Source organism: Aotus nancymaae, unplaced genomic scaffold (genome assembly GCF_030222135.1).
Source record: "Aotus nancymaae isolate 86718 unplaced genomic scaffold, 86718_ANA_hifiasm-v0.15.2.pri h1tg000016l, whole genome shotgun sequence".
Classification (NCBI taxonomy): domain Eukaryota; kingdom Metazoa; phylum Chordata; class Mammalia; order Primates; family Aotidae; genus Aotus; species Aotus nancymaae.
The window spans coordinates 5,086,289-5,098,394 of record NW_026988428.1 but is presented as its reverse complement, the minus strand read 5'-3'; the positions used below and the strand labels follow the sequence as shown (position 1 = coordinate 5,098,394).

At 40.6% G+C, this 12,106-nt stretch overlaps 1 protein-coding gene and 1 long non-coding RNA gene across 5 annotated transcripts in view; one reads left to right on the top strand and one right to left on the bottom strand.

Moving 5' to 3' along the window:
* The window catches only part of LOC135275357 (uncharacterized), a 160,329-nt gene that overhangs the window by 96,340 nt on the left and 51,883 nt on the right, over nt 1–12,106 (top strand). The gene's annotated exons all lie outside the window — the stretch shown is intronic.
* The window catches only part of NTN4 (netrin 4), a 122,944-nt gene continuing 119,224 nt past the window's right edge, over nt 8,387–12,106 (bottom strand). For all 3 annotated transcript variants that reach the window (XM_064376862.1, XM_064376860.1, XM_064376861.1), the window contains exon 10: nt 8,387–9,775. In XM_064376862.1, the coding sequence (XP_064232932.1) occupies nt 9,639–9,775 (137 nt within the window). In that variant the 3' untranslated portion in view covers nt 8,387–9,638. The remainder of the gene's footprint in view (nt 9,776–12,106) is intronic.

Genomic DNA, 12,106 nt, shown 5'->3' with positions numbered 1-12,106 from the left:
GAACCATTTGAACCGGGAGGTGGAGGTTGCAGTGAGCTGAGATCATGCCATTGCACTCCAGTCTGGGTGAGAGTGAGACTCTGTCTCAAAAAAAAAAAAAATGTTTTCTGCAGACATGCCTGGCGTCTTTGGGTCATGAATGTGTTGTGTTAGGAGAGAACTGGGAAGTGGGAAAATGAGAAAGTATTGCATTAGAATGGTTTCTTTTATCTTATTAACCTATCAATCTCTTGGTCAAGGGTAACATCTTGATAAGTAAGAGGACTGAAGCTGGAGGGAAAGTTGAGAGTTGAGAGTGTTGTCTAGCATCTTGGTGTGGACTCCGTGCAGTAATGAAGTCGACCGGCAGCTGGGGAGACATTGTCCAAAGCGGATTGAGGAGTAGAGATAGCAAAGACAAATTTAGCTATTTCACAGGTCTGTGTAAGGCCAGGGTAGGAAGCAAGGGTACATAACTGTTGGAGGAATCTCCTTTCTGACTTTAAGGAATCTCTCTTACTGACTTTACAGGGCTATTACGTGAGGTCCTTTCCTTTCTCCTTTTCCACCATCTTAGTTTTTGGGTAACCGTAACAGAACTAATGATTCTGTTATTCATAAAACAGCATTTGTGACAAAGGCCAAATAGATTTCTGTCCATGCAGGTTTGTCGAGACTGTTGTATAAAAGCATCCAGAGCAGTGCTTCTCAGTCTCGCCTCTAGACCACCTCGGTCTGAGTTACCGCTGGTGCTTATGAAAATGCTCTTCCTTCGGCCAGGCACGGTGCCTCACGCCTGTAATCCCAGCACTTTGGGAGGCCGAGGTGGGTGGATCACGAGGTCAAGAGATTGAGACCATCCTGGCCAACATGGTGAAACCCTGTCTCTACTAAAAAATACAAAAATTAGCTGGGTGTGGTGGCACGCGCCTGTAGTCCCAGCTACTCGGGAGGCTGAGGCAGGAGAATTACCTGAACCTGGGAGGCGGAGGTTGCAGTGAGCGGAGGTTGCAGTGAGCTGAGATTGCACCACTGCACTCCAGCCTGGGGACAGAACAAGACTCTATCTCAAAAAAAAAAAAAGAAGAGAAAATGCTCTTCCTTCAGCCAGGCATAGTGGCTCGCTCCTGTAATCCCAGAACTTTGGGAGGCCAAAGCGGGTGGATCACCTGAGGTCTGGAGTTTGAGACGAGCCTGGCCAGTAGGGTGAAACCCAATCTCTACTAAAAATACAAAAAATAGCTGGGCATGGTGGTGTGCACCTGTAATCCCAGTTACTTGGAAGGCCGAGGCAGGCGAATCACTTGAACCCGAGGGGCAGAGATTGCAATGAGCCAAGATCACGCCATTGCACTCCAGCCTGGGCAACAGAACGAAAATCCATCTCAAAACAACAAAAAAGAAAATGTTCCTCTCCTAGCCCTATCTAGACCCTTGGAAACAGACTCTCTGAGATAGAGGCCTGGGTCTGTGCGTGGAAAACAAGCTGTCTGCCAGTTTTTATGCATATGATTTGAGACTCGTTGATTTAAAGGCTTCAGTGGAGTACAGAAGTGAAAAATACTGCTTCTAAAGGCAAGTAAATCAGGGTTCAAATCCTAGCTTTGCCTCCTACTAGCTTTGTGACCTTGGGCGAGTTATCTGACCACTCTGGTCCTCAGGTTTGGCCTGATAATATTTGTAGGGCCATTATGTGAGGTCCAAGGAGAAAATCCATGTGAGGTTTGGCATGGCACCTGGTACATAATAAGGGCAAAAGTGATAACCATTACTGTCATGAGCATGTATGTTGAAAACAACTTTTAGCAGTGCTTACCGATATTCAATATTTTGTTGACCAGTTAACCTGTAAAGGGTAAATTAAAAATTCAGTTTCAGGCCGGGTACATGGATCACACCTGTAATCCCAGCACTTTGGGAGACCAAGGCTGGTGGATCACTTGAGGCCAGGAGTTCAAGACCAGCCTGGCCAACATGGTGAAACCCCATCTCTACTAAAAATACAAAAATTATCTAGGTACAGTGGCGCTTGCCTGTAGTCTCAGCTACTTGGGAGGCTGAGGCATGAGAATCACTTGAACCTGGGAGGCAGAGGTTGCAGTAAGCTAAGATCGCATCACTGCTCTCCAGCCTGGGCAACAGAGCAAGACTCCATCTCAAAAAAAAAAAAAAAATCAATTTTAGTATATGATAAAAGTAATGGGTTTCCCTAATTTTCTAGTTACCATTGTCTATGGTTTCTGTATTCTTTCTTCTGTAGCTTTTCTGTATTATGTGGTTTCTGTATTCTTTCTTCTGTAGCTGTTCTGTATTATATGGTTTCTGTATTATATCTTCTGTAGCTTTTCTGACTCTTCAAATACAACAGCAAGAGAGTTAGATGAAAAATTTTCGTAATAAATATTCAGAAATACCTTACATAAATCATGGTGTCTAACAGTAAAAGAATTGATTAACTGAATATATTCTATCTTGAAACATTTTGCATGTTCTTACTAGAACAAACTGCCCCCACCTTTTTTTTTTTTTATTTGAGATGGAGTTTTGCTCTGTTGCCCAAGCTAGAGTGCAGTGGTGTCATCTCGGCTCACTGCAGCCTCCGCCTCCTGCAAACTGACTTTTTTCTAGCTGTTACTTGCCTTGATTCTCTTATATCGTTATCTTTTGTTTTCTGCCGCTTTCTCCCTCCCCTTGGTTGACAAAGTGCCTGCATTCTCTATTTTTTCTTATTTCCTTGTCTCTCTCTGGTGTAATTCCTTCTCATTCATCTTGCAAGCAGAATTTCTCTGTATAGCAAAGGTCAGAGCTGACAGGACTGATTTGAATGCTATTGAATTTCAGTCACTCATTCAGGATCATTACTGAGACATGCAAAAGTGGATCTTCTGCTGAAATTGACCTCAGAAAACCAGACCAAGTGGAAAAGGGCAAAGGGAAAGAAGAGACTCTTGCCAGGCAGTGGCTGACACCTGTAATCCTAGCACTTTGGGAGGCTGAGGCAGGAGAATTGCTTGAGGCCAGGAGTTCGAGACCAGCCTGGGCAACATAGCCAGAACCCAATCTCTACAAATAATTAAAAGAAAATCAGCTGGGTGTGGTGGCACACCTCCAGCTGGGACCACAGGCTACTCAGGAGGCTGAGGCAAAGGGATTGCTTGAGCCCAGGAGGTTGAGGCTGTGGTGAGCTGTGATCATGCCACCACACTCCAGCCTGTGTGACAGAGTGAGACCTTGTCTCAAAAAAAATTTGTTTTTAAAAAAGGACTCTTACCATTTCCATTTCCTCTTAATATAAATGACATTAGGCAGCATTACTCCGATGGCACTGTAACCACAGGAAAGAGGAGAAGATGATGCAGCTGCAAAGTGGGATGATGGAATACATTACAATTTGGAGTGTGAAGAAAAACCCAGAAGAAATGCTGACTTTCAATTCTCCTCCCTCAACTAAAGAAACAGCCATGAATGCAAATGGCGCAGCTGGCATCACCTCACCTGGACTCCTTTCTGAATGCAAGAATGCCCTTTTAGGGGCTGAAATATGGACATTGTGAGTTAGAATGCATGGGTTCAAATTCAGGCTTCACAATTATTATCTGACTGTCCTTGAACAATTTAGTTGGTCTCTCTGTGCCTCTGTTTCTTCATCTGAGGAATGGGAATAATAATAGCATGCACCTCAGGGGTGCTTAGGAGCATAAAATGGGGATAACACCTATAAAGCACGAAGAAAAGTGCCTCGCATGTAGCAAACTCTTCATTACTGCTGGCTATCATTTATACATTGATATTATCTTTTATTTTTTTGAGACAATGTCTTGCTCTGTTGCCCAGGCTGGAGTATGGTGGAAAGATCATGGCTCACTGCAGCCTTGACCTCCTGAGCTCAAGTGATCCTTCGCCTCAGCCTCCTGGGTACCTGTGACTGTAGGCACACACCACCATGCCCTGCAAATTTTTTTTATTTTTTGGAGAGACATGGTCTCACTATATTGCCCAGGCTGGTCTCAAACTCCTGAGCTCAAGCAATCCTCCCACCTTGGCCTCCCAAAGTGCTGGGATTATTTTTATTCACCAGGTTTGAAATCTTTGGCAGTGTCCTAGCTGAGGAGGCATCCAGGGAGTTTCTGGGCAGACTATTTACTGATGCTGTGAAAATCTGCTAACAGTGGTTGTTTTTCTTTCTGGGAAGCAGGTTCCTTGTCTGACTGCTGTTCTCTCCTGGTCACATGGGCACACTATGATTTAATCATTTCTAGTAAATCTTGGATATTCTTGGATTTAATAATAAATTCATTACTAATGATCACACTTTGGAACATGGTTCCCCTACCTGTGACATACTAAGAAACTAGAAATGTATTCAGCATCTACCAAAACTCTCTTCTTCTTCTGTCTTTTTTTTTGAGACAGGGTCTCACTCTGTAGCCCAGGCTGGAGTGCAGTGGTGCAATCACAGCCTTGATCTCCCAGGCTCAAGCGGTCCTCCCTCCTCAGCTTCCTGGGTAGCTGGAATTACAGATGTGTGCCACCACGTCCAGCTAATTTTTTGTAGTTTTTGTGGAGATGAGGTCCTCCTATCTTGCAGAGGCTGGTCTCAAACTCTTGGGCTCAAGTTATCTGCCCACCTTGGCCTCACCAAGTATTGGCATTACAGGAGTAAGCCACTGCACTCGGGCAAAACCCTCTCTTAGTGGAACACACATCTCACCTTCTGGAAATCTCTGTTTGGCCCAGTGCATATTTCTTTCTTTCTCGTGACTAACGTTCTGCTTTTTTAGTTATTCACATATACAAACTGACTAATAATAAATCTGGGAATTTGTCATCTAAAAAATTGCATGTTTCCAACACAATCAGCAGTCCTCAAAAAGTAGAGACAAGTTTACATTTCTTTGGTGAAAGTGTAGGAACACAGGGACTAGGGCATCATTTTTTAAAAAGTATTTTCAGACAAATCATTCTCTGAGAGACTTAAAAAAAGAAAGTGTCAGTCATTTGAGGTGGACCCTTTTGCTTCTATTCCATTTTTATCATATCAATCTCTCTTGCAAAATTGAGGTTATTCATATTTTCCTTCCAAACTGTGGGAAATAAGATGTGAAGTTGGCCCTTTGATAAAGTTAGGTTCAGGGACTGCTTATCATTGGAACAATGAGCACAAAAGTGATTCAGTCCCAGGACCTCTTACAAAACTCAGCAGGCCAGGCGGTGCTCATTCTTGTTCTCAGGCATTCCAGGGGAGTGGCAGGGGGACGGCCAGCACGAGATATTTTCAAGGTTCTTTTTCCCACCCTTTAGAATTGGTAAGTCTCCGATCGTTTAGAAAAGGATTTGTTTTGCAAGAACCCGACGTGTCTCCAAGAACTATGTTTACCCATAATAGTCCTTGCTCTCTGTTTAACATAGCCAGATGGACACTGCTATTTGGCTCATGGTCACATCCCAACAGATTTGACCTCATTTAGAAGACACTATTAAAAGATTATCCTATTATTGAGAATTTCCATTGCATCAAATACTAAATATTAGCAACATTCCTCTACAGGGAAAATGATGTAAGAAGAGGGCAGGACTGTGTTGACCTCAGGCAGATCACACGGATAGGTATGTGGCAGTTACGAAACTCAGTGCTGACTAATAAAGCCCAGGGCACACAGAGTAAAGGTCCAGGGGCAGAGACTTTCCCAGCAGCTCTCAAAGGAAGTGTTCAGGTTCCTATGAAGCCATAGATGGAAGTCTTATTTGACTCTGTTGCCTTAGTACCAAGGTGGTTATTTTGAAAGAGGCTAAGGAGGAGAAAGTACATGTAGCAGGATGGCAGTATGGGATGATGGGATGTTGAGATAATGGAATGTTGGGATGATGGGATGACGGGATGTTAGAATGATGGGATGATGGGATGATGAGATGTTGGGATGATGGGATGTTGGGATGATGGGACGATGGGATGTTGGGATGTTGGGATGATGGGATGATGGGATGATGGGATGTTGGGATGATGGGATGTTGGGATTTGGGATGATGGGATGATGAGATGATGGATGGGATGTTGGGATGATGGGATGATGGGATGTTGGGATGTTGGGATGATGGGATGATGGGATGTTGGGATGATGGGATGTTGGGATGATGGGATGATGGGATGTTGGGATGATGGGATGTTGGGATGATGGGATGATGGGATGATGGGATGTTGGGATGATGGGATGATGGGATGATGGGATGATGGGATGATGGGATGTTGGGATGATGGGATGTTGGGATGATGGGATGATGGGATGTTGGGATGATGGGATGATGAGATGTTGGGATGATGGGATGATGAGATGTTGGGATGATGGGATGATGAGATGTTGGGATGATGGGATGATGAGATGATGGGATGATGGGATGATGGGATGTTGGGATGTTGGGATGTTAGGATGATGGGATGATGAGATGTTGGGATGATGGGATGATGGGATGATGGGATGTTGGGATGTTGGGATGTTAGGATGATGGGATGATGAGATGTTGGGATGATGGGATGATGGGAATGGGGTCATGAGGGGGTCAGCTCCATTTTCTTCTTTACATTTACAAAATGGGGAACTCAAGGTTTCTTTCTTTTCCTTTTCCTTTTTTTTTTTTTTTTTTTTGCCACCTTGGTAGCCAAATGACGCTCTTGGGAAATTTAAAACTGCACTGGAAGGCTGAAAGTGATTTGAGAATCAAGACCTTAAGAAATAGTTCTAATAGTAACCTATGTTTTTGAATGTTGCCAGAAAAGGTACTTGAAAGAGCAATGAAGGAAGCAGATTCTAGTCAAAGAGGACTGGGAAGACATTGGGACCCAACAGTTTGGTAAACTAGACAAAATTAAACTTTTAATTCTCATTTTACTTGAACATATTTTAAAAACAATTGGTTAAATTTTATTTTAAAAAATAAACTATAGGCTGGGCACAGTGGCTCACTCCTGTAATCCTAGGACTTTGGGAGGCTGAAGCGGGTGGATCATCTGAGGTCAGGAGTTCAAGACCAGCCTGGCCAACATGGCACAACCCTGTCTCTACTAAAAATACAAAAAGTAGCTGGGTGTGGTGGTGGCACCTATAGTCCCAAGTACTCAGGGGGCTGAGGCAGAATTGCTTGAACCCAGGAGGCAGAGGTTGCAATAAGCTGCGATCTTACCACTGCACTCCAGCCTGGGTGACAGAGTGAGACTTTGTCTAAAAAATAATAAATAAATTACAAAGTAGTACATGATTAGTGAAACAAAGTCAAGCAATATAAATGTATGTAAAATAAGAAAAAAACTCCCTCCTTCTTTGCCAAACAGGGTCAAATACTATTATAATCTGTCTCTCTTTCAGAACTTATATTTATGTATTTGAGACAGGGTCTTATTCAGTTACCCAAGTTGGAATACAGTGACATGATCATAGCTCACTGTAACCTTGAATTCACTGTAACCTTGAAATCTTATGCTCTAGACATCCTCCTGCCTCACCCTCCTGAGTAGCTGAAACTACAGGTGTGTACCACATGCCTGGCTAATTTTTTTTCCCTAAGAGATGGGGGTCTCACTACATCGCCCAGGCTGGTCTCAAACTCCTGGCCTTATGAATCCTCCCATCTCAGCCTCTAAAAGTGCTATAATTGCAGGTGTCAGCCACTGTGCCTGGCCCTCTTTTAGAACTTTAAGAACACTATATATACCATAAATGTGTTTTTGGGGTGGGGGCTAATGTTTTATGAACTTCTTTTACTTTTTTTTTTTAATTTCTACTCTTTTCAAGGTGGGTATTTGTTGTTTTAAACAAAGTGAAATGGAAAATCCTGTATCTGAAGTATTTAAAATATTTTTCTTGGTATGCTATACTTACCAACATGTTTTATAAGTTGCTTCTAAATGTTAACCATACTAGATAGTGGTCCATCTACCAGGATAAGATAGGATAGGTAAGAAGCTAAGAGACATTCTACAGGTAAAAAAGCAAATTTTATAAGGCTATGTTTAGTATAATTCCAATTATATAAAATATATATAAGTATGCACAGAAAACAGTCTATGTTATAGACACCAGAGTGCTAATGGCTCTTATCCCAGGATGGCTGGAGCATAAATATTTTTTCCCATTATACTTTTCCTGTGTTTTCAACAATGAACATTTATTGCTTTTAAAATTAGTTAAAATTAATGTAATATAAAAATCACAATGTATCTGCTGAAAAAAGTTTGTGTCCAAGGCTACAGAAAATAAATTCATCTGAGTTAGCTTCCACCCCATTCCAAAATCCTGAAGTAACAGAGTGGAAATACCAGGGTCTTGTTTTATTTTCTTAATGAATTAGATTTAAGTTCCCTCATTAAGAGATGATAATCTTTAACATCATTCAGAGTTAATAAATGAGGCAAAAATCAGGAGATCATATTCCTTTATTCCATATATGAAATATAAAAACAAATTAACAAAGCAATATATATATATTTTTGCAAGTCCACAGGACTTCAGGGAAAAAAATCTGTATGTGAAATTATTCATATGGCACTGTGTTTGTGTTTTGTATATTCAAGTACAAAAGAAACCATGTATAGTGGTTATGCATGGGTACAGAAGATGAGTAATAATGAAAAACTGTAATTTGTTGACTATCACATTGTGTTTAAAAACAGGTAAATATAATGACTATTACTGTTAAGAAAGACAAGGAAGAAAACTTTCAATATTCAGGTTTAAATACTAAGCACAAAAATATAACAAATTCTGTGTCTACAATAATTTTTGAAGTGTATTCAAGTGCATTGCAAAAGAGCTTTTTAAAATTTAAAGTCCATTTCCCCTTTAGCCAAGGGTAGGTCTACATTTATGATTCTTTCTCTTATTTTAGAGTCTTTTCTTGTTTAGTTTTTTAAAGTTTCCTCATGGCTGTCATCTTGGAATCTAGCCTCCAGCTCGAAGCTGAGACTTCATGCATACATATTCTCCTTGCTGGTCGCATCTTCACCTAGTTTCTCCAAGTATTCAGGGTTAAATAGCTCAACTTCCTTTCTATGGTCACTTTTGTCCACACGTGCCAGCGCTTCTGCTTCCGCAGGCTTCCTCACACACCCTTTTCTGTCAACAGCAGCCTCCAAACGTTCACAACACAAGTGATAGGTAGTAAAGTGCTTTATACAAGGAAACACTATATACACATGGAGAGGTTCCATTTAACACCTACAGACCAAAGTTCATGCATAACACACAAAAGAAGGTTCTTTTTTACATTTTCTGATAGCAGGGTTGGGGATTCCTTAAAACCTCCTTCATTACCTTAAGTAGCATCAAATGTAAGTAAGGTAGCTGAAGCTGGAAGGAGTTCCTTGTTAGAGGTACTGCCCTTAATGGATTACTGCTAAATGTCATGCTGCTATTAAAATATTCTTAAGGGTTTCAGAATCAGTCCCATAGAAAACATGTCAGTGTAGGGGTTTTCATTTCTCTTTATGAAATAAAATTGTATTTAAACATGGGCCCAGAAGCGATAAGTTAGATGAGACCCATGCATTGAAACATTTCTATACATTTTGGCACTTTAAAAAATTCCAGTTTCCTTTTCGAGGTTTCCTTGCTCTAAAAGTTTGTGTTTTGTACATAGGGAAGTGCCATTATGTGTTACCCATCTTAATGCTATTTGCACTCTCTTTTTAAAATATCCATGACTTTTCTTCCAAGAGAAGGTTTCCAGTGCTGGACAAAGCTTTTCATATTCACAATTAGTTTGCCTGTTCTTACATCCTCATGTCCTGCTACAAGGTATTCCAAACCTAAAAGAGAACAAAATTAGGGGCTATATAGTATCATACTTTATTGAAGGGAGAGGTGCGACTCCAGCAGGTTTTCTTTTGTATTTATTTTGAGACAGGGTCTTGCTGTCACTCAGGCTGGAGGGTAGTGGCATGATCCTGGCTCACTGCAGTTTGACATCCTGGTCTTAGGGGATCCTCCTGCCTCAGTCTCCCAAGTAGTTGGGACTACAGGTGTGTGCCACCATGCCCAGCTAATATTTTCATATTTTTTGTCGGGATGGGGTTTCATCATGTTGCCCAGGCTGGTCTTGAACTCCTGGACTCAAGCCATCTGCCCATCTCAGCCTCCCAAAGTGCTGGGATTACAGGTGTGAGCCACCATGCCTGGCCAACTCCAGCAGTTTTATATATTCAGTGTTGGAATAAGAAGAGACATTAATAGCTGCCATTTAGTAAGCATTTACTATGCTTAGCACATGTATGCTTTACATGTATGATCTCATTTAGTTTTGAAAATAACCCTGTGAAGTATTTTTTTCCTTCTTGTTTTGCAAATGAGGAACTGAGGCTCAGCAAGGCTAAGAAACTTGTTCAGTATCTTTCTGTAAGTAGCAGCACCTGGACTCAAACTCAAGTCTTTCTGATTCTAGAACTTTTCCTTTGTCCTATACCACACTCTGGCAAAGAACCAAGGGTTCTAAGGACACTTACCGTACTGCTCTAGATGAGTATATCTTGGAGACTCGCTGTGTATGATAGTGTATGTTAAGGAGGTGTTTTTTGTTTTTGCTTTTTTTTTTTTTTTGATGGAGTCTCGCTCTGTCACCCAGGCTGGAGTGCAGTGGTGCCATCTTGGCTCACTGCAACCTCTGTCTCCTGGGTTTAAGCAATTCTCATGCCTCAGCCTCCCAAGTAGCTGGGATTGCAGGCATGCACCACAAGCGTGGCTAGTTTTTGTATTTTTAGTAGAGATAGGGTTTCACCACATTGGGCCAGGCTGGTCTCGAACTCCTGACCTTAGGTGATCCACTTGCCTCAGCCTCCCAAAGTGCTGGGATTATAGACATGAGCCACTGTACCCAGCCTAGGATTTTTATAAAAGTAAAACAAGCATTTGGGAAAACAAATTGGAAGGAAGCTATGGATTATACAAAATAACATATATTCCCTATATAAAGCCTATGTGTTTTTGAAATAGGATATTTGTCATATATTTAAAAAAACTAAACGAATGATAAAACTTGACTAGATTTTATGATGTCTTTGTAATTCAAAATTCTTTTCAGGCTTTAGATAACAAATTTTAACTAATACACCCAAGAAATTAAAGGACAGTCTCATTACCTACAGATTAGTAAAAAGAAATATAATTGCCTTCAGTTAATGTTTGTAATAATGTAGATTTTGGTATTTAGGAAAATTTTTAAAAAATATAGGATAAATAATTATGTTTATAAAATAAAAACTTTCTGGCCAGGCGTGGTGGCTCATGCCTGTAATCCAAGCATTTTGGAGGCCAAGGCGGGTGGATCACCTGAGGTTGGGAGTTCAAGACCAGCCTGACCAACATGGTGAAACCCTGTCTTAAAAAACAAAAAAAAACACTTTCAAATGTAAAAGAGACATACTTTTAAAAATTAAGTGAATGCTAGAGGCTAAAATTCAACTGAAAATATCGACTTAAACTTACAATTTAAATTGATTCATTGCTTGTTTTTCACTGAAATGACAGAAAAAAATGTCATCCCAGTAGTAAAGAACACCTGTAACAAACATACTGTGGTCTTTAATAACATGTTTCACTAACACAAGACAAAAGAAGGCTTCTTGGAAAATGGCTTATTCCAGGTTCAGGGCAGGAAGTTGAGCATGGGACATCTTATTGTGTCAAAAAACAAGAAAGCTTTCAAAGATAAATGTTGGTCTTTTTAAAAGGACACAGCAGCTAGCAGGAAGGGGTTATAACTTGTCAAAGTTGTGATAAGTTGAGCACTAAGAAACATAACAATTGTGCATATGGAAACACATTAAATCCATAGAAATCCATAATTCCAAAATGACACTAAATAATGAGAAAGCCAGAGAAAAATTAATTTGTCATCTTTAGAAGCAGCTGTTAAAACCACTTCTTATGTTGAAAATTAGAAATTATAGGGAAAAAAATGTAGCATTTATCCTGTCTTTACAATAAGAACTGTATTTCATGGTAACTTAATCACCCAGCTTGGAAGAAAAAGCCCTCTTACAGAAAAGTGTCAGCGAATAAAAGAAGAGAATTAGAAAGAATTAGAAAAACATCATTTCTTGGACTCTAATGAAATTATTGATTCAGGAAAGAATTGCCAATTG